The sequence below is a fragment of the Cyanistes caeruleus genome, chromosome 2 (genome assembly GCF_971803275.1).
Source record: "Cyanistes caeruleus chromosome 2, bCyaCae1.hap1.1, whole genome shotgun sequence".
NCBI lineage: Eukaryota > Metazoa > Chordata > Aves > Passeriformes > Paridae > Cyanistes > Cyanistes caeruleus.
This window is the reverse complement of record NC_141702.1, coordinates 44732877-44756294: the sequence shown is the minus strand read 5'-3', so window position 1 is coordinate 44756294 and position 23418 is coordinate 44732877. Positions and strand designations below refer to the sequence as shown.

The following is a 23418-nucleotide window of genomic DNA, read 5'->3' as shown; positions in this document are numbered from 1 at the left end:
TAAATCTGAAAAGATCTGAAATTTAAAAAAATCGTCATTCGCTATCGTACCATATGTTTAATACACTTGCTTATGTTTCAGTTATCAATAATTTATTTCTTCTGGATACTAAAATTTAGGAACTTGTCCCATTCCTGAAAAAAGAAGACACACAAGGAATCACTCTAGATGTGCATCCTAGGGCTAACTGAATTTCTTGTACCACAAAGCACACCTAAAAGCCAAGTTTTAAAATTCTATAATAGGTATAATTTTGTAACAAACCTTTTTGTTTAATAGTACTACAAAGCATGCTATCTTTAGCAAACAGGGAATGAAAGAGTATTAATGCTCACATAAAACAAAACAATAACATTCTCTTAATAAGAATTGTTATTTGATACAGAATTCTGAGCTCCATTACAAAAATAAGGAAAAGAAAAACACAAAACAAAACAGTAACACAAAAAAAACCCCCAAAACCCCTATTTTTATCTAATGCAACTTAGGAAGGACAATAAATTTCAACACTGTAAAGCAGGTAGAAGACAGTAACTAAAGGATTGTAAGTTCTCATGTTTTTACTGTATCCAGCATTTACTGCAACTGATAATAAAAGCAAAGTCTACAAATTACCAATAAGGAGGGCCTGCTAGGGGAGAGAATGGAGAAATTTCATTAGCATTTAAGAGAAAAAAAAAAAGGAAAAAAAGAGAAGACACTAGACTAATAGTTAATTTACATGTGTAAGTGCCTGAGACTCAGTCAGCCACTGATTGGTACAGTTCCACGTAATGAATGACAAACATAAGCATGTATTATCAGCAATTAGTATTCGCACAAAAATAAGAGCCTAATTTTTATTAGAGGCTTTTAATAGAATGCAGGTTAGTAAAAACTCTCTAAACTGTTCACTTTTGTAGTCCAAATACTACCATTGGTAGCTTAAGGCTAATACTGCATGGTCACTCAGCTTCCCAAGAAGGAGGGACTCTGGTTTCTTTATCAATACTAACATAGGTTACAGTCCCCTGCCAAAATTAGAGCTTCTAATTACCTGTGTATAGTTATTAGGTCACTGCTAGCCACTCTGTGTTCTGAAATATCATAATTATAAATGGCTTAATTTTAGGGGTTTTGTTCAAAATGAAGACATTTTTAGAATGGCTTAAGACGTTTGTGATTAAAAGAATATTTTAATATTTCCAGTTAACTGTATGACAAAGGTCAGGAAGACATGATGCCTTAATAACCTGACAGCCTGAGCTCAGGAGTGCTGACAAAATCCTGCTTCAAAATGGACAAACACAGAAGCATAGTGCCATCACTGAGGTCTTGGCCATCACACAGTATTTGCACAAAGAAACATTAAAACATAATTCTCTTTTTTAATACAACAATACTTTGGAACACAGAAAATTACTTTTAAAAGAAGTAGTGAAATATTTTTCTAGATCAATTAGTCAATTCTCCACTTGCTTAATAATTCTCTGGGCTTTGCAGGAAGATTCACTTTGGAATACTTCTGTTTTGCTTTAGCCCATTGTCAATGAGGAAAATGCAAACTCAGCAATGCTTTTGTCTCCTGAAGTTCTGCATTTGGTTTCCTCTGCAAAAGGAGCATTAGCAATGTGTTTTGCTGTCCCTGTTTAAAATACCACACATTCATTTCTGTTTTAAGATAAGTAAATTACTAATTTCAACTCATTCTCCTTTTCTTGTTCAGCAGGCATCTGAAAGCAACTTGAAGTGTTTAAAGGAAATCCCAATAGTTTTCTGATGTTGTCTCTGCACACAATTATTTTGCCAAAACAACCTCACTTTTCATCTGTCAAAACAGAGAGTTGCTTTGTCCACAAGTCAGAGCAGTGTACGTTCTTAGCCTGCAACTCTTTCCAGTTCCAGTTCAATCTAGCAATTCTTTAAATATGGGTAAATCAGACTGCAGGGAAATAAAGCCATGATCTCCACTATAGAAATGAGCTGCAAACATCCCAAATTAAATATGGCTCCTTATTATTAATATTAATTGTATCACCATGTGAACTCCTCTTCCAGTCACTGCACTACTTTATGATTATTTCAGCAGAGGGTTTCTTATCCAAAATTCAGTGACTTCTGCAAAATTTCAGAAAGCTAGAACTCCTTTTAAATAGGCAACACCTGTGTAGAGTTCCACATTACAGAAAATCAGTCAAGAAATCCAGCCATTCAGAAATCCGTGAATTTGGAAAATTAATATACCCAAACAGAGTAGATTTTAAAAATTCACTTAACAATGCAAAGTCTTGGAAACATATTTTAAAGTATAGTTCTTGTATTAATTTCCCAACTCCAACAGTTCAACAGAACAGGTGATTTTTACAACTGAAAGTCATTGGTGTACCTCAAGCAAGTCAGCAGGGGGAGCAGGTAATCAGCTTGGGAAGAAAAAATACCATTGTCTCTCCCTTCAAAATGTGGAAACATGACAGACAGTCTGTAAACACTGCAATACTGCAACATGAAAGCAGTAAGCATTTATACAGAAAAACAGGTATTTACACTGATACATGGTACAGCTATTTTCTACCATTTGAGCATTTAATGCTGTGATAGTTAACACTTCCCTCTCCAAACCTTCCCATTTCTTCACAGTGTAAGTACAATTGTCTCTGTATTTAGACTTTACACTCAGGTTTTGAAAGCCCAGCATGATCGTATTCACTGACAGCACAAATTAAATGATCAAACAGCAGCAATTGCAATGACCCTACACATTCTGAAACCACGGGTCAAAGGACCACCCCTGCTTGAAAAATGCAAGAGAAACTTAAAACAAGAACAACTGTTACTTGACCAAAATTCCTTTCATGGGAGCTGACCATGAACAGTTATTTCCTCAAGTGTGCAGATTTGCAAAATAAAAGCTGAGAGATATAAACTGCTCCAACCACTTCAGAAATGTATTAATTTAACACCAAAACATACAATTAACAGTTAATAGATTATTTTACTGTTGGTGATTGAGAACAAATATAGATCTACTGTTCTGCATTTTCTCTCAGAATTGAAAAAAAATTCTCAGCTGGTTAAAGCTGCCAAATATCTCTAGTTTTTTTATTAAACATTGTTATAAATAATTATACATTTAAGTTTGTGACATGCTCTTAATATTCACAAACTATGTAAAACAGATGAAATAATCAAGTTAGCTTGGGCAAAGATCATTTTACGTACTTATTTTTAATTTTCACATTAAATTCAATAGAAGTTTCTTAAAATCCTTAATCACATTTAGAGTGTTTGTTACATTATATGAACTACAAAGGCAAAGATCAGTAGCAAGCAAGCATCAGGTGGCGCTGTACAGACTCAGTACAGGATGATGGCCCCTGCAATTCATAAGCCTCCAGACAAACTCTAATACCTCCTTGAATGATCAGTGACCGGTAAACAAAAGCACTGTAAGGGGACTCACACTGCTAACCTGCTTCTTGTCTGTTGTGGGGAAAAAAACCCCAAACCCCACCATCTTCAAAACTGTGAGGTAACTTTTAGTCTTTAACTTCTACAGGTCACTACTGGCCAGTGATTCAAATACTATACTAGCAGTAACAAGTATCATATTTTAAGATCGAAAGTAATTTTATGAAGCTTCCCTTGAAGTGAAACTTCATAAAATTACTTCTGAGCTTAAAAAGAAGTGTGAAGGAGTAATTTATGACCTCTTACCTGAAACTCATCAAAACACAGGAGTGCAGCCTCTTTGCTTATTTCCTCTGCCACAGGTGCAATTGGGTCATATGATTTGGCCATAAATCCTGCTTTCCTCTTTGGTAAGTTCTGCTTAAGGCGATGTATTCCTTGGATAATAAAACAGAAAAGAACAAATATTTCTTATTTTTTTTCTAAGACAGGAAGAACAAAATTATTTAGCTAACAAATAAAAAATAAACTGGTCCAGTAAAAATAAGAAAACTTCAAACTTAACCCAGTTTCAAGAGAGTAAAACACTTTTCAACCACATCCACACAACAGTTGAAAGCTCACAGATTTTGTAATTCTTACTTTGTTTAGAAAGATGTAAAACGAATGTTAAAAACATCTTGAATGCTATTCACCTATACTTTATATTCTATAAACTGATACAAATTGCTGTTTTATCTTGCTCTGAAGACATTCTTAGAATGCAATTGGCTAAAAGAAGGCAGACGTAGCAGCACAGTTACACTTCAATATGTGAAGGCGATGTTAATGGCACAAAGCAAAATTATTAAATCCATATTTTACTGTCTCATGGATTGTATTGCATCTGACTATAAACGAAGATTCAGAAAAAAAAAGATCCTGCAGAAGGAAGCTATATTTGTTAAGATTAAGCACAAATGACAAGAAATGGAAACAGAAAATCTCAAGTGACCTAGCAATGAAGAAAAGCAGGCACTAAAAAGTGGCTCAAGTCATCTACACCAGTGAAAGCTTCCCAAGAAAAACCCAGCTGTCACAGCACTTGTAAAATGCAGCAATATTTAACAATTTGACAGTATTATAAGGTCACAGAATTTAGAAACAGAAGCAAATTTTAAAATATCTAGAACAGCATTCCTGTAAAAACAAAGCGCCTTATTCAGCTGATCAGAAAATTTTCTGAAACTTAAGATGCACTTTTTTCTATTACTTTTTTCCTCTAAATTGCTGACAGTTTTACTAAGTTAGTCATCCAGAATAGTTCCCATTCCCCTTGGCATTTATAGCTGATTTAGTTACTGCTTATTCAAAATACAGATTGAGTTTAACCTTCATCTTTTCAGTTTTAGCAATCGCCTTCTTCAATTTCAGGTAAGCTAATTGGTACCTGGAAAACATTTAGTTAAGGATTTTATTCTAACCAATACACTTGAGCTATATATACAATGAGGTATGTATATTTTTTTTTCAGAAAAGACACTTGAGAAATAATATGCAATTAATATCTATGCTGGCATGATAAACAATGCTAAAATGCTTTAACTTTTCTCCTATTTTTTAAATTTTTCTTTATGCTTAAATATTTAAATAAAATTACAGTGATCAATATGAATATGAGACAGATTTTTAATAGATACTGTAATTTACAAAATTCTTGTCAATACCTGTGTCTGCACTTACTCTGGTGTACATCCAACATGAAGCCATGAAAATGGACTCTCTTTTTCCTTTCTACTTCTAAGTGAGAATAGAACATGTCCATCACCATTGTCTTTCCTGTGCCTTCAAATAAGAACAATAAAAACCACTCAACAGATAGTTAATTTAAGAGAATTATGTACTGATTACAGTAATGACTGTTATTTTGTCCCAAATGAAACAACCATTTTCCACAGAGTAAGTACAAGACCAGACTATTGTGAGGAACAGTTATGTTTTCTGTTCAAAAACTTAGAACAACTACATTTTTATTTTTCTGTTTCAAAATACAGAGATGGCCCAAAAGTTGCACAAATTACTTGCCATACATCCATAAGACATGTTAGTATTTCATTTGGAAAGCACATATGTTTTCATGCTGCACTGTTGCAATTAGAATACATGAATTCTCTCCCACAATTACTTCCCAAATTCTTAAATTGCATTCTTAAATTCTAGTGAATGGGTAATGCTGGAAACCACTACATATAGTAATGTGGTCCAATCAGCTTCCAGCATTGTGAACATGTACACTAGATCCAGAGTGTAATTATATTAAATAACATCATAATGTTACATCCTGTAACATTAAACCAATGTTTAATTCATTAATCCAATAGTTACATAAACACAAAGCTTTTAAACACTTCAGAATTTGAATAGACATGAATTTTGAAAAAAATCCATTGGATGCAAACAAAACTTACCAACATCTCCATAGACATAAAGACCTTTTGGGGGTTTGGTTTTGGCAAAGACCTGCGAGTCAAGAGAAAAAAAGTAAATATAGATATGGGATAAAACAAAAGCAAGCACATGGCTGTGATAAAGTAAGAAAGTAGCTACACTTAACCACAACAGTAGCACTAGGTAGCAAAGTGTAACCTCGACTAAATCATTAGCTGGGGATTCATAGAGTAATGTTATCATCGCGAAAATTCTGTATAAGAAGTAAAACACACATGCAGGGCTTGGGTTTTGGGGTTTTTTTTAGATCATTGTGAAATATTCCCATCCCTAGCACATGTGCCTTTTTATCAGAACACACGAAATGATTCAATGTTTCTAAATCCACTATCATCAAAACAAATCCTTTCCCTCATTAAGCCATTGGATCAAACAGTCCTAGGAAAAAAGGATATAAAGTTACACAATATTGTACTATTAATAGATATATGCATTAAATACCTATTATAGCAGATCTGCTAAAGAGATACACTATTAGGACTTACAGAAAATCAGTACTGCAAAGCCCATGAACATTGTACATCCTATTTCTCTCATCTCTGGTTTAAACATGATTAAAAACAATGGAGTCACAGTAAAAATATGTATCTACGTACACATGCATGTGTCTGTATATGTATAAATATATACACATATAAAAAATATACTTTCAAAGTATGCCTTTTATTAACCATTTTTTCAAATGAGTTACTTCCATCAGGAACGAACACTGCTTAAAAATTTCAAATTTCTTAATATTATTATATATTATGACACCTGATATCTATTTTACTGAAGTATATATTTTATGGAAAAACTTCCAGAACTGCTAAGATGTTCAATTTGAAATAGTCCTCTTTCCCTTTCCCCCAGTAATCCGCACAGCCATTTCCAAGTATAATTCAATAAAGAAACAGTTTCTAAAAAACTGGAGAGCTTCACAAAATTCAATCAAATCCATGAAACTGAACTGACATCCACAAAAAACACTGCAGAAGAATATTCACTTATTTTAAAGTGCTCCACTTTCAGAGCTCTATGGGCTGAGCCCACATAGAGGAAAATTAAAATTGCAACCCTGTGGTCTCATTTGGAGCTGGGTAATTGCTAAACAACTTGAATCTAAAGCACTTTTTCAAAATACAGTGCAATGGTAAAGAAATGGAGGAGTTGGTACAAAACACTAATTAAATATGAAAGAAAATGAATGACCAAAAAGTAGAAGGGTAATATCTCAGGTCTATAGTACCAGCTCACTCAAAAAATATGCAAGCATGGCTCTTACACAAGAGCCCCTTTTAGATTTAATTCAGATCTCTATTAATAGGGTAATCAAAAATTTGTATCATCAATCTGTGGCTGGAAAGGGTTTCAGAGGTTTGGAAACTATTCCATTAATTGACAAGGCTGTAACTATTTGCTAGTGCTTTGAAAGCATTGTAAGATAATTTAATTGTTGAATATTTTTCAGTGTGTACTTTTTAAGAGCTTGTGCTCAATGAAACTATTTTGTGCTCAAAGTTACAAGAGAAAAGGAGAAACAGACAAAAATCCAAATGAGATATTTTCAAAATAATTTCTTTTGGTTTAGTTTTAGATAACCAACAATCATTCTGACACTATAAAAAACTATCACATTTAATTTATTATACAGGAAGGCTGTATTAATGTGATCTGCAGTCACAAGAAGTGACACAAAGTTAGAAAAACAAATGAATGTGTAGAGTACATCTATACCTCTTTTTGCAAAGGTTATACAACCAGAACAAAAAATAATGCCTACATTTTTATACCCGTACTTTCATTCTAAATTTAATTTTTAAATTTAATTTTTACATTTTTAATTTTTACATTTAATAATTACATTTAACTATCTTAATATTTGTCTTTTTAGGCATACTTATTTCCAGATAACTAACATGTTGCAGAAAAAGGAACTTTTTTTTTTTTTTTATTAAAGGAAATAAATATAACAGCTTGGGTTCCATAAAAGTTGATTTAAAAAATGTAATTAGTTTCCCTTAGAAGACAGCAATTTTTGAACAATATCTGATTGCTAAAAATTATGGACACTGTGGCAGATCCAAACAGATTTGCTGAAGCTGATCACCTCTAAAAACAAATCAAATGTCAGAAAATGTCTTGTCCTCTTTCAGCAATTAAAGAAATTTTAGGAAATATTTTACATATACTTCTAAACATCACACTACTGACAGCTTTAGGATAATGACTTCCTCACTCCTGTCAGATATTGTATAACTCTAAGAATTTGTTTCTATATTCTTTGGTTGTTTTGGTTTGGTTTTTTTTCTTAACATATATTTTATTTTTTCTTAATATACATTTTATTTCAAAAAAGTAAAACTTTATCAGTAGATTTTTTTTAATACTGAAAACTCAGACATCCTTCCAGTCTCAAGCTATTTTGCAGGATCACAAAATGGATTTTTTTTTTCTTAAAATTATTCTAATGCATCTTCTGAATTCTGGAACTTGTCTAAGAAAAAGGGAAACTTCCACTAGGATTTCTAATAAAATCCCATCAACACTCTTGATTCAATTTAAATCACAGCAAGCAGTCAATCAATGTGTGGGGACAATGAAAGCAGAAGACTGATCTTGGTCCCATGTAAACACACTCTGCAAGAAGGGAGGAGATCTAATGTAGAAGATCCTCCAGTCACCCTAAAATAAGGACAGTCTACTTTATTTCAGGCATGAAAGGCAGAAAAGTAGGAAATGTAGGAAGACAAACTAAATTAATTACTTCTCCTTGCTCATTTCCATATTATCCTGAGGTACATTTGGGGTCTTAGGATAACAGTATTAAATTTGGTGACAATGTTTTCTCTGGCAATAATGGTAAGATTTAAGGATCTTAAAGATAGTATTTAAAAGGTACTAACCCAAAGATACTAAGTCATACACAAAATTTGAGTTTGAAGGAGAGAATATCTTTAGTAACATATAACATCTTCCCATGCTCAGACACCAGAAGCAAGCAACTCATTTCTTAGGAGTATTTACATCCTGATTGGAAAAACTTTTAAGTGCAAATGCATGTCAGTACTAAGACTGTTAATTAAAATATGCAAAATTCACAAGAGAAGTCTCCCAACAGCGGATTTTATTTTAGACGCTAACAAAACTGCTTCTTTCTCCCATTCTTTCAGGCCTCCTTTTTGGCTGCTGTTGTAACTGAAGATATTTTCAAGGTCTTGAATGGTGTTTACTATTGTTCATAGCTCTTTTCAAAACATGACCTCACTTATAATTGAGCTTATTTCAAGTCATTAGTACAGCAACTCAACAACTCTTAAGATGTCCCAATTGGTATTATTTTGAAAAGCTGGAGATCCGAAATGTCTATGCAAACTCTTACGGCCTTGAACTTCTATTCAGAGGATCTCAAAATATCTCAACACATAAGGCCATGCTTTCACCAAGTTGAAGATCGAAGTCCTTGTTCAAATTTGAGGAGTAATTTTGAAAAACAGAAGCCTGCTTGGTTGGCAGCAAGACTAATTGTTTTTCCCCCCGAGATTCATTCTAAGCTGATGCCCCAAAAAACCTACATCACAACAAAACAGAGTTCTATTACCATGAAGAGAAGGACTGCTGTCTGCTGCATCTGTGTGTCCCAGACTACTCTTTTCAGAAAGGTTTGGCCTGTGAGGTAACACAAGTGCTCTAGTTTAAAAAAACTGAAAGGCCTCTATTGTATCTGCTATAAATATTTGCTCCCTAATCCTACTTTTACTATATTTTGGAGAATAAAACTATTTAGAGAAAAAGTGACAAAATAAGAAAGCTAAAACCAAGTCAGATCATTCTTGTAATGGTTCAGAAGTCCAAGAAGTTTCTATTTCTGGAATAGTTTCTGCTATTTTGGAAGAGCCTTCTGCAATTCCATCAAAGAAAAAACAGGCAACAAATGAAGGAATATCGGAATACAGAAGAGGCTGGTAGAGAGAGGCTTCTCTTCTACTACCCCTTTTTCTTCACTGCAACCTCTCAACCACATTCCCTTCAATGACAGAGCCAGGAAAAATGAGCACACTTGAAATGCCAAGCACCACTATTTTTTTATTTTGAAAATAGTAGATTTTCTGCCAGTAGATTAATTTCTTCTCAATACAGGAGATTTCATACTAAAAGTGGGCTATTCAAGTTGTTAGAAACTTCCTGAAAAAGCAAGAAGTCAACCTACAAAATACTAAGTATAACTGAAAAAGTATTTTATTTTTTCAAAAGATATCCTTAATTAATTTAAAATACATCAATTTGTTTCATTTACATCTATTAAAACTCACTGAGTACAAAACAGAAAGGAAATCAAATGGTTTTATCACAAAGACATGACATTATTCAAAGTTACAAAGTAACTGGCTTCCATGAGAGGAGAATGACAATGAGCTGTTCACAAACACAGGATTTACCTGTACCATTCACAGTCCCTGGAGAAACCTTCTACTGGTCATACAAACAAATTCCACCCATAAACCTGCACAAATCCTATTCAACTCAGGCCAACTCCAGACAGTAGTACTCAGCACCAGCTCTTCTTGGCATCAAAAACCTTAGCTCTAACTGAACCAAGTCTGCAGCAGCATCACTACACTGAAAGTCTATAATAGAAAACAAAGTATTTTGCTTACTTTTGCTTATTTTTGAAGAAACTCCTCAACAGATGCAAACATATGATAAGCATATGATTTTAGCAGCTACCTAGTCACATTTGTGACTTATTCTGGTGAAACCTTCATTAAGATGTTGATTACAACTTTGCTGAAGCAAAACCTGGCCTGCACTAGAATTTAAACTATCATCTGTTTGGCTTCATTTTATCTCATATGGAGCTCTGTTTGAACTGGCAAATTGCTTCCTCAAAGATAGCAGAAGAGGAACAAAGCTGTTGTGATTTCTTCTCCCTGAGTCATGATTTAATTACACAAGCTAGCAGACTTTGACAGATTTATGCAAAAGTCACTGCTCTCCTCCTTTTCTGGGGTTTTGATGTACAGCATGGCACTGTAGTGCTTAACCTGGTTACCAATCTTAAGATTTCCACAGAAATACCAAACTCTAGAAGAAAAACTTCAAACTGCAACAACACTTACCTCTGTAGCAAGTAATTCTTCAGCTACTCCTCACTGACTCATTAGTTCCATCACTGAGCCTTACAACAATTTTTTAAAAAGTTGATTGAAAATTAATGTTAAATGAAGAAATGGAATGCTTTAAAGGAAGTAGTGAAAAACACATTCTCAACTAAAATATGTCATTTAAGTAAGAAAGTGTCAGTCTGGCTTTAGTGCAATTAGCTCCATTACATAGGGACATAGCAACATCGTATTTCCTAAATAGAATAAGGCTGGTATTTGTTCTCTGCAATACAAGCTTTCTTCCCTATTCACACTTCCCAATCAAAGAATCAGTAAATAACAAACCCACATAATGCCTGATCTACAAAGCCATGACACCTGCTCTAACAACTAACAATGATTTGGGGCACTCCAGTTAACACAAGTCAGCTCTCAAAATTATTCTCCAGGGCAGTGCTTTTAGAACTTAGTATCTAAATGTCCAAAACATCTTGCCAGAAAAGATCAAAATGCTCTAGCCTACTGATTCTCAGGTTTCACAGTAAGGCCAAGGCCTTCATCATAACATTTTTTTCTAAAATCTGAAAATTAATAGAAGTCTGGTATTTATGTCTGATGCCTACATAACTTAGATCAAAGTTACAAGGTGCTTATATAGCTTGAGTTATAAGATATCTATATAACCTGATATCAACATAACCTATATTGTGACTTTTTATATATCTATATAACCTGATACCTATATAACCTGAATCAGACCTTTTTATACTTACATAGCCTGATATAAGCAACTTTTTATATAATGCAATGGCTAGTATATGGTTAACTAGTTAATTAAAGCTGAATAGACAAAAAAAAGAAGAAAAAACTTGCCAGGTGGATAGCTTCAGAGATAGGTAAGTAAAGTACTAATGAAAAATTGGCAAGTGTTAAGCCAATTAGCCACACAAAAGAGAATTTAGGCTGGTTGAGACCAGTCAGATCAAGGAACACCATACTTGCACATGCTCTGAAGACAAAGTTGAAAAGTTCGGATGCAAAGAAGACGTTGGAAGCCTTCATCAAAGACCCCCAAATTGGGGAGACGCAAGTGCAGTGCAAACAAACTATCTAATAACCATGAGATCATACTATGCAAATTAGTTCTGGCATACACTGCCATACTGCTCTTGATACCAAAGATAAGAAACAAGGATTTTGAAAAAAGGAAGTTTCTATTTTTCATTTGGTACTTGCACAAACTGAATCAGGAGATTGGTTTAGACTCAGGTGTTAGCCTGAGTCCATCAAGACAACATGAATCCACAGGCATACAACCACAGACAACATGAGTAAGTGTTTTAAAACAAATATACTGTTTTCAGGCTGTTTATAATTTTTACACTGCTTGTATGTTTTTAGCAATTTTACAAAAAAGAAATCCTTAAAGTAAAAAGGCAAGTAATGTGATGACCTGATCCAACTGCCAAAGAAGGCAAAAATATATCCCAAACCATTGTTTGTCTCAAATTTCCACATCAAAGTTAGAATCACTGCACGATTTGGATTGGCGGGGATTTCAGGGGCTCGCATGGCCAAACACCCTGTTTAAAGCTGACTTGAAAGGGACCCACGAGGATGATGGGGTCAACTGCTTCCAGAACAGAACTTCCAAAGACAAACCTATTGTCTTTAAGGAACAGTTTTGCCTTAGGACTTTGCTTTGTGTATTTGTGAGTTTTCTTCCAGAGTACCAGACTTTTACTTCATGGAATTATTTCCCATTCACGTTTCTTCTTAATAGAAAGCTCTTTCCTAGGTGCTTAGTCTGCTTCCTTCCATCAGGAGAACATTTATGGCATTTCCAGTCAAGCACATGACTAGCAAATACATGATCTCCAGCTCCACATCTGTGTTTAAGGCATTCAGTGGATGTTGCAAGCAGACCAATAGACAGATACGTGTCCCAATGCTCTGCACCCTGCTACTCTTGCCTATTTGAAACAGCTCTATGTACAGGTGTAATACTTGTTCTCTTCTCTGCTTTATCACGCCTTAAAGCTAATACCCACCACAGATAGAATCATTCACTTATTATTATTTGGTGCCTGAAGGCCAGAGGACAGCATGCCATTTAATGGCACTTGAGGCCTCTAGGCTTTGGAACCCCTTATTTCATGCTGCATCATTTAGTCTTGCCCTGCAAACAAAAGTCAGTATTTGTGCCAGGTAAGAGAACAATCTGTTAATGTCAGGTAACAAGTCTAATAGAGTAGCATATTTAGATTTATGCCCATGAGATGAGGAGTGTTGCATAATAAATACTTAAAAAGGCTGACATGGAGATTTGTTAGCAAGACTGCAAAGGACATTTATTGACCATAAACATTAAGGTTACTTCTGATGAAAAAAAAAAAAACCCAAAAGTGGTGCAAGAGAAGGAGAAAAAACAAGAGAAAAGCATTCAGTCTAGCTGGGGAAAACACTGACAGTTTCCCTCCTCCCAGGGACAAGAAGGTCACTAAGGTACAGGCAGGGAAAGTGCAGATGAGACAGCAATGTATATTTTGCCATGCTTTTTCCCCAGCACTGTACTTTCATCATCAGACTTAGTCTAACACCCCAATCTTGTTGTTTCCTCTGACCACAGCTTACAACTGTGCTGACTGGCATATATTCATCATGTGGAAATGAAGCACATTCACCAGGCATTCAACTTTTGTGCACATCTATGACTGTCCAATATTTAGCAAGGAATTAAATGTCATATTTGCTTTGCTGGGTGCTACATTTGGTTTTCTCAGATCTACAAAATAAGAGGCAAGGAAAGCTGAAGAAGGAATTCCCACACCAGTTCTAGTTGCTTCCCATGAGAATGTGCCATACCAGTGCTATCAATATTTGCAGGTGCAAGGCCACCAGAGCAGCAATCTGAGAACAACAGCATGAAAACAAGAAATGCTGAAAATACTGTCAAAGACAGTCTGGAAAACATTGTGTCAAAACCTTCAGGGAAAAGTTACAGAGATTAAACAGCAGCCTAACGGCACTATGATTGTTAAGGCAATGTGAAACAGGGATATGTCTAAACTTTTGTAAATCCTTTGAAAAGAAACTGTGATGTCCACAAAAACACAACAAGGGTGCAGATTATACCTAGGCCTTTTTTCTTTACTTCACCTGGAAAGCAGCAACATAGAGAAGAATTGTTTTTAAAAGTCATGTCTGATACATATTATAATGCTGAACTATTTGTGGAATATCCGTTTGAAGATAAAACAGCAGTATTCAGTTTATGTAATCCAAACACACGAGTATAATACCAGTGTTTGAGAATTAAAACCTTGTTTATGCCCCTCTCTCCCATAGCCAAATGAAGTTTTTGGAAAAGTAGGCAGTGGACATAACTAAAACAATATCAAATTTTCTTACAGAATTATTTCAATAATATTTAATTTGGTTACATCCAGTGACACTGGATTTTACAAACCAAAAAAAGAAAGAAGAGCGATTAAAACACAAAAAATTATCTATCTGGAAAGATGCATTTGCAAAAATAATATTCTCTTGACAGAAATTTATGCATTTCAAGCACATTCTTATGACCAAATATAAATGCAAAAATTATTTTTATCATTATAAACCTCACCTTTGAAAGAATATTTTTTGAATCAATGCTGTAGCCTTTAAGGCTCTCATGCAATTTCTGCAGGCGCTCCACAACTCTTCTTTGTTGCTCATCATTCTTCAGCTCTTCCTGCTTAATCAAAAAGTCATAATGTTCTAAAGGTCCATTGCAAACCAGTAAGGCTCTGGCGTGAGCATCTGTAGGAGTACCAGGGCCTGTCTTCTGATCTGCCTGAGCTGTGTAGGCTGTAAAAATAAAAGTAGCCAATTAACAGAGAAGTTTTTAAAAGCATCTCCTTATAAACAACACATATTCCTACAGTTAACACAAAGACATATATACATGGCTTACCTATATAACCACTGGTTACCTCTTCATTTTTCATTAACTCAATTTCTAACTTTACTCTAGCAGTATGTTTTGACATTCCTTTATTTTATTAACAAGCACACATTCTAAGTCCAGCAAGAGAGTTGGTAAGATTTGGATGAGCTGTTGCAAGGGAAGTCTTGACTTTTTCTTTTTTTTATCCAAATTGGGGTAAAATAATTTAAAAATTCCAAAGTGCATTTCTTTAAATAGATAATCCTTTAGGTGAAACTTCAGAAAATACTTAAAAGTCAACAAACAAGAGACCAAACCAGGAGTTCTGTAAGGGAGTTGAAAGACTCACACACCACACTAAGCAAGGCAGCAGTTGTGAAGCCCTACAATGCCACAGCCTGATCTGCTGGCATTATCTTCTACCTAGAAGAGACAGGGACAAGCCTGGGTATGAATACTGTCAGAAACAAGACATTAAAAAAAAAAATAGATAAAATTCAGAATTGCTAGACATAAAACAAGACATAACTAGAAAAGGAAAGAATGCACAAGATTACAAAGAAGACTTGCCAAATCATTAATATCAGAAACAACAGCATATACTGCAAAGCTGTTAAATATCTTCTTTGCTGCCAGTGTCATTTAACAGGTTAAGTATAATAATAAAAACATGATTTCTTAATGGGTGAAGGAAAAGCATGTTAATTGCAGTAACTCTTTTGACACATAGCATTGCCATCTATGAAGTAGGAAAGAAAACTGCAAGTGAAAGTACTTTAAAGCAGGTATAAAAGAGCTGGAAAAAGGATAGGTAATAAATAATTACTACAGTTAAACTAGGTGTATATCTGCAGTAGAGTTTCATTGAGGGTTTAGGATCTCATCTTGGTGCAAACCTGAATTTCCATCCATGCCATATATGGCAAAATTAAGTACACAGGCTGGGAATGCAAATAACAGAAAATCAGGAGAGGGCTGCAGACACTCTGGAAATCAAGTGAATTCTGACAAACTGAAAAAATAATCTAATACAAATAGGATGCAATTCAACAGGAACAAAGCATGTTACTTAGAGGAAATAAGTAACTCAGGAGATGGGAAATGACCAGCTGAAGAGTACCTCTGCAGAAAAGGATCCAACAGCCTCGCTGGATCACAACGTGACAGTGAGACAATATCATAACACTATCAGAGGAAAAAAATCAACCAAAATAAAATAAACACAAGTACTCCAATACAAATACACACAGGGGAAAAAAAGCCCTGTTCTATTCAAAACTGGTATAGTCTGCCCTGGAAGACACTTTTCAATTTTCACATCATATGTTATGAGAAGTATGAACCAAATGGGAGAGTAAATGGAGATTTAAAGGACTATATTTTAAAATATGTCACAATCCACAAAGATGCCATAAAAGTGACAAAAAGAGTTTTAAGCAGGTGTAAGAAAGACAGAATATTAGAAAATGATCAAATTATATTTACTTATTGCAAGTAACAGTTTCTCCACAAAAAGGCAGTCACTGTTTATATCTGCAGCCAGTAATTGAAGCAAATTCTCTTGTTCCTGGAGGAACTGAGTTGCTGCTTTGAATTAACAGTAATTAGCTCATCCCTATCTAAAGAGATCACATAAAGAAAGTTGAGTTCAAAGTCTGTTATTGCAAAAATGTGAGTAAAACCTGTAGAGAAGAAAAACACATAGCTGTCTCCAGATACATATAGGGTACTAAGAAAATGAAAGGAAATGGTATTTATACAGATAATAACTGTAATTAAGGTAGTGAAATAGATTAATAGTCTTCAAGCTGTAAAACTTAAGACGATGTGGGGTGAATTTTAAAAATAAGTTTGATGAAAATCTGTCAGGAACAGGTCAGCAAAACCTGACCTCCCTCTGAAGGGAAGGGGAAATGGCAAAGATCACACCATTAAAGAATGACATGGGTTGGAAGGGAGATGAACTATCATTTAGATTCAACAGTCCTGCCATGGGCAGGGACAACTTCCACTGGAACAGATTGCTCAGATAATCTCTCAAAATTTTTTCATTTTGTTTTCCACTATTCCACTCCCAAAAAGAGTCAACCTCAGTCCTGTGATCCATACCTCTGAACTATCTGTGCCTTTGCAATACATAGAAGTTGATGGTCCCAAGCACTCCAGTGTGTCCCATTATACCTATTAATTCTTGATTTCCTACTGCTTACAACAGGATCAAAGGAAAAAAAAAACAAAAACAAACTGATTTAGGGGTAAGAAAGGGTTTGTGGCTCATGACCTTCCTGGCCAGGGACAAAGCACACCAGTAGGACTCCTCAGAAGCATGGGGCTTGTCTCAGATTACATGTACTCACAGCTAACCATCCTGTGAGTAGGATGAAAATACTCTGTCATTAACACGTGACAAATGTGGAGACTATGCTCAAATGGGCACATAGGGTATCCTGGCACCAATCCCTCACTGTTCTCCTAAAATAATATTTGAACACTGGGATTTAAATATGATGAGAGTACACTAAAGTACACTACCACGTGACACCCAGTAACTGATTAAATGATAAACTCACACATGTAGCTGCAAAGAAAAGGCAGAAGCTACCAAACAGCATGTGGGGGTTTTAGAGATAAGTCAACAGAAGGTAGCTATCCAAGTGATAAAATATTCTAAGAGGCAGAAAAACATGTGCACTTTCCATTTCTCACCTGCATTCTGTGGAACATATTGCAATATCTATCACTCAACTATAGGAATCACCAATGATTCAGTGCACTAACTGTAGTCCTACAGCCCTCTTCTCCACATTGCAAAATATGGGTTTTCATTTATTCCTTACTGTTTCATTATCTAATCTTTGTATTACAGAAATTGTAACTCAATTTTTACTAGTTCCCTTCTCAAGTCTTTAAGTGACACACAGACAAAAAGCATCCTCTGCACCTATGTAGTGTTTTAGACACAACTATAGAAAAGCACATCAATTCACTGTTCACTTAGCTTTACACAGAACAGTGTAAAACTAGACATATGGTTATCCATAACCTACCTTTCCCACCTTCAGGGTGCAGGACAGTGCTTGATGTTACCCCATTACCCTGATGTTCCCTTCTCTAGATTTGACACCAATGTGCAACTTTTTTCCTAAACTCCCGTTCCAATAAGTATAATCTCACTTTATTTCATACTATATAATCAGGTCTTTTCATTTGCCTTTCTTCTTACACATATAAGGATCACTGACACAGCTTCAGTGAAGACCTACTGGTCTTCTGGTTCACTTTTTGGGGTGATACACCCCAGAAAAAGAAAGAAATTGGAGGGGAAAATCTCACCAAGGCAAATAAAACTTATTTTGAAAAATGTCAATCTGGAATTATAAAAAAATTTCTTTCAAGTGGGGGACTTAAGACATATTAGGTAAACTGACATTAATTTACTACTGCAAAGATAATTAATGCCTACATAAAAATAAAAAAGCAGCAAATTGGAAAACTGATCAGTGTGCTGTTAAATTTTTCTACTGCTACTTAGAAGTGATGTCTGAGATGACACAGAAAAAGGCATGTGGGTTTAAAAGACACAGCCTATGAAAGCAACAGTCACTTTCTGATGCAAGCACTAGGATTATTCATGCAAGGAGATAAACTGACATGGAAGCTGAGTTGTGCCACACCAAAACAGATCCTGACAGCAGCCAAGAGGCTGAGAGCACAGAAGGGTAACCAAGGCATGAGGTAGAGAATTAACACCTTCCCCTTCCTTCTTTGCTGTAATGGTTAATTATTGTTTGTCTTAAAAATAAAGAATATTTCCAACCAATAGTTGTGTGAGAACTGCATCTAAACCAAACTCATGTAGGTTACAACTGCACCAAAATTAAGTACCTCGAAATCACCCAAGTGCTACCTTTGCTGACAGTCATGATCAACAAGCTGGAATATCTTCTACTAAATCAGTGTTAATGCAAGGTACAAGGATCACATCTGTTTCATTACTGCTCTGTCAGCACAATCTGCCTTGAGAGCTTTTCACAAACCCTGGAATTTGTGTGGAGAGAGGAAAAAGAAAAAAAAACAACAGAAACCAACTTTTAAAAACTGTCATGTTTTCAATAATCCAATCTGAAGTTCAGAATATTAGTTTGGGTCACAGTGAATCCAAACTGCTTCAAACCTTGAGACTTTCAGTGTAAAGCTGTTAAAGCTGCCTATGAAACACAAATGCCACAACAGAAAAAGAGGACTTGGAAGTCAAAGGGCACTTCCATCAACAGGCAAGGCAGATGGCAGTATGAGAGACCTTCCTAAAATCAAAGTTATCTGGTAACAGAACTGCTGCAAAATCTTTCCTTCTTAGATGACACCACAGTGAGGAGGAAGGGCAATGATATAGTCATGTAACTCCAAAGGTTATTTTCCTGCATGAAAATATGAGCAAAGGTAGCAAAAGATCAGAAAGGATTTTTTTCATGCTAGTACCTGTAAACAATAATAATGTCCTCTTGTCTCATCTTTTATTAGATATATATGCAAGTATTGCAGAATCAGTCTCAAACAGGTAAATTGCCCCATAATGTACAAGGATTTGAATAAATTAAACACATTTATTAAAGCTAAGCATATGAATAAACCTGCAGAAGAACAAAGACTTGTCAAGTAAGCTTCCTGGGAAAGAGAACATGCGCTAGGCATAAAGCTAAAAATACATTTATAGTCTAATAAACAAATGCTCCTTTCAAAATTGCACTATGATTAATGACAAAAATGTAAGAGGAGGTGATCTGAAAAAAAATTATTTACTTTCCAGTGCTTAACAGAAAGCTTAAAAAAATCAAAATCCAACCAACCATATTGGGAGGGGGGGAGCATACACACACTAAGTTGTCTGCATGAACTGAAGATTTTAGGCCAATATAATTAAAAATTCATAAAAGCCCCACACTTGAAGATATTAGCAGCTCAAACCAGAAGCAGCTTGCAGCTAAGACATAAGGACAAGGATTCACATTTTTGTCTCATATGACCTTAGATGAATAACTGGAGGCCATTCATTTGGGTAAAATATGAAACAGTATTTGATCTTCTAGAGAAACATGAATTGGAACTAGAATTCTACTTTTTTTTTTTCTTTTTTTTTTTATACATGCCTGATACATTATTCTGCTAGAAGATTACTTGTATTTTTTTCCATGAACGCCCCGTTTAACAACCTGACTGGTAGATGAATGTAGGGAAGGACAAGAGAAGCGTTATCAGTGAAATTGGAACTTTACACAGATAATACTTGTCATGTCTTTCCTTAAATAAGGAAAAGGTACAGAACTGTGGAAAGCAAATCACAAAAAGAAAGCAAAGACTATAAACCAACGACCATAAAACCAAGATTACAAATCAGTTCCATGATGGCAGCCCATCCCTGCAGTCTGATGTCCTCAAACAACATATGCAAGGACTACCATCCCTTTAACATGGAAGGTGACAAACTGCCTAAAGCCACTAGATTTGGTCTGACAACTTACTCTAAATGCTACTACGCTGGTTATAAAGAACAACCTACATAAGAGTCCAAGTGTTAGACCAGTATCAACTAAAACACATACAACTACAGTACTACCTGCAGCGCTTGTCTATTTTTCTTAGAATGGATAAATATTCTACAATCACAACATAATGTGTGGATGTGAACATTTATCAAACCTGGGACCTACCAGTCACCAGCTGATTTATCACACTTTGGCCAGACTGGCAGAGGGCGAAGAGTCCTTACCAAAGAAAAAAGACCTCTGCTCCTAACCTCAGCCTCAAGTTAACAAAACCCCATAAATTTTTGTACTGAAGAGACTTTCGAAGCAAGGCTGTGAAGGCGGCACAGGTGTCTTTCGTTATACACCGGAGGGTGCTTGAGGGATCACAGTCCCTGAGACACGCCAAAGCGCGGCCGAAGCGCTGGCAGCCACCGGCGCACCCGCCGAGCGCCCGCTGCAACCGCAAGGCTTTAACCAGGGAGCGCACCGAGGCCCTGTTTGCCAGGGGGAAAGCGGCATCACCAACTCGGGAAGCCACGGGCCCCCTTCGCGGGTCCCCACGGAGACCGGGGCCGACTCCCGGTGCCACCCCGGCAGGCGGGTCCCCTCCGGGGCCGGGACAAGCCCAGGCCGGGGAATGCGAGGACACCGGCAGGTCATGGCAGAGCGGCGGGGCCTGTGCGTGTCCCGGCGGCTGCCGCGTGGCCCGCTCGGCATCGCCACCCACCTCCCCTCCGCCGAGGACAGATCCGCGGCACGACGGGGAGGGGAGGCACGCACCGGCTCCTGCGACCGCTCCTCGGTGCCCTTCCTGCGCGGTGCCCTGGCAGCCTGTCACCCGCCCGGGCCTAGGGAGCCCCGGAGAGCCGCGGCGGCGGCGGCACTGACCTCTGTGCGGCGGGAGCAGGCGGGCACGGCACCCCAGAGCCCGCAGCAGGCAGCGCGCAGCAGCCAAGGGCGACACAAGGGCTGCCATCTTCCCGGCGCGGCGGCGGGGAGGGCGCGGGGCGCGCTGGGAAATGGAGTCCCGCGGGGCTGTGGGGGAGACCGTGCGCGGCCGGGGTTGGGTGAACGGCTCTTGCCTGGGTCACGGAATCACTGGGTCGATTAGATTGGAAAAACCCTCTGAGATCATCGAATCCAACCTATGACATAACACCACAGTGTCGACTAGACCATGACACTAAGTGCCACATCCGGTCTTTCTTAAAAACCTCCAGGGACAGTGGCTCCGCAACCTCCCTGGGCAGCACATTTCAATATCTAATCACCATTTCTGTGGAGAAATTCCTCTTCGAGTCCAACCTAAACCTCTCCTTGCACAGCTTGAGGCTGTCTTCTCATCCTATAACCGGCTGCATGGGAGAAGAGGCCAACCCCCACCTGGCCAAAACCTCTATTCAGACACTTGCTGTGAGCAATAAGGTCAGCCCTGAGCCTCCTTTCTCCAGGCTAAACAACCCCAGATCACTCAGCTGCTCCTCACAGGACTTGTGCTCCAGGCCCTTCACCAGCTTCATTGCTCTTCTCTGGACTCACAGAATCACAAAATCACTAGGTTGGAAGAGACCTTCAAGATCATTGAGTCCAACCGATGCCCTAATACCTCAACTAAACCATGGCACTCATTCCAGCCCTTGTCCTTCATACAGTGAGAACCCCAGAGCTCAACACTGGATTTGAGGTGCAGCATCACCAGTGCGGAGCACAGGGAGACAATCTCTGCCCTGGTCCTGCTGGCCTCACTGTTGCTGATACAGGCCAAGATGCAGTGTCCTTCTTGGCCACCTGGGCACAGCTGGCTCATGTTGAGCCACTGTCAACCAGCACTCCCAGCTCCTTTGCTCCTCCCTGGCTCCATTCTCCTCTATTTTCCCCCCAGAACTGTGCTGCAGGCAGCAGTGGAGCCCTGTCCCAGGGCTGCACTCCCTACACAGCCACTTCAGCCACTCAGTACAGATCCACTTTCCAGACCCACCAGGAGCTGCACACACCACCTTACTGCCCTACCCATGCACTCCAGTTTCCAACTTCCTCATCCACTTCAACACAAGAGCTTCTTTATGCTGAGGGTGCCAGAACATTGGAACAGGGTCCCCAGCAAGGTCATGGGCTCTCCCTCTCTGGAGACATTTGAAACCCACCTGGACACGTTCCTGTGTTACCTGCTCTAGATGAACTTGCCATGGACTAGATGTTCTCCAGAGGTCCCATCCAACCCTAACTATTCTATGAGTCTGTAATTTGTATTGCGGTACACCATGACTGCGTTGGGTGCCACAGCTGTCATCAGGGAGTTTTGGCAACTGAATTTGCATTTGTTGATCATTTCTATCTTGTGCTATTTGCTTTTATCTCTAAAAACATGGACTGTAAAATACTAAGGATAGATATTCGTAAAATATTAAGAACAAATATCACTGGCCAGAGTTACAACCTATCTGCACATCAGCAGTATCAGTTTTATGTCTATCAGTATAATTTTTATGCCTATGAACATGTATTTAAAATGCAACAACAAGATATGTTAACATAAAAGCAGATTTCTCTGGAGGTAATTTAAACCCTAGAGGCTAATTTAGTCTCAGTGTCTGCTTAGCATACAGTAAATCTTATCTTTGGTATCAGTTCAGATACCCACACAGGATTTCTGAGGACTCCTCAGGAGAATGCTGACCACCTTCCTCCTTTGATAGGCACCTTACTGCCTTATCCAAGCACCTCCATTGCAACTACACAGTTCTTTTGACAGAAAGGCACAATACAAAAAGACTGCACTCCAAGGGAAGGGCAGTGGCACTCAGGAATCACTAATCATAACACTCACTCATTGGCTGGCTTGTCATTCCTGACAGAAATGCACCCAAATGTCAGGATGGGGCATCAGGAGATGTTCCCTGCAGAGTTCATTGTACAATAAATCGCTTACAAAGGGTCTGTTCCTGGTAAAGCATGAAGGAAGTGCTTAAACTGACTTTTGATTTTGCAACATCAGAATTCCTAT

General features: G+C 37.3%; 1 protein-coding gene across 4 annotated transcripts in view; it reads right to left on the bottom strand.

Moving 5' to 3' along the window:
* AFG1L (AFG1 like ATPase) overlaps nt 1-21477 on the bottom strand; it is a 66453-nt gene extending 44976 nt beyond the window's left edge. For 2 of the 4 annotated variants that reach the window (XR_015283079.1, XM_086876733.1), the window contains exons 1-5: nt 21303-21477; nt 14587-14810; nt 5835-5886; nt 5110-5211; nt 3694-3824 (exon numbers count right to left, since the gene is read on the bottom strand). Coding sequence is in view for 3 of the 4 variants with exons in the window: in XM_086876733.1 (XP_086732859.1) it covers nt 3694-3824; nt 5110-5211; nt 5835-5886; nt 14587-14810; nt 21303-21390 (597 nt within the window). In the remaining variant the exon portion in view is untranslated. Of the gene's footprint in view, nt 1-3693; nt 3825-5109; nt 5212-5834; nt 5887-14586; nt 14811-14916; nt 14966-21194 lie in introns of those variants that run through there. The other 2 variants (XM_086876732.1, XM_023924106.2) reach the window with 2 other exon arrangements.
* Between the last annotated feature and the right edge of the window lie 1941 nt (nt 21478-23418).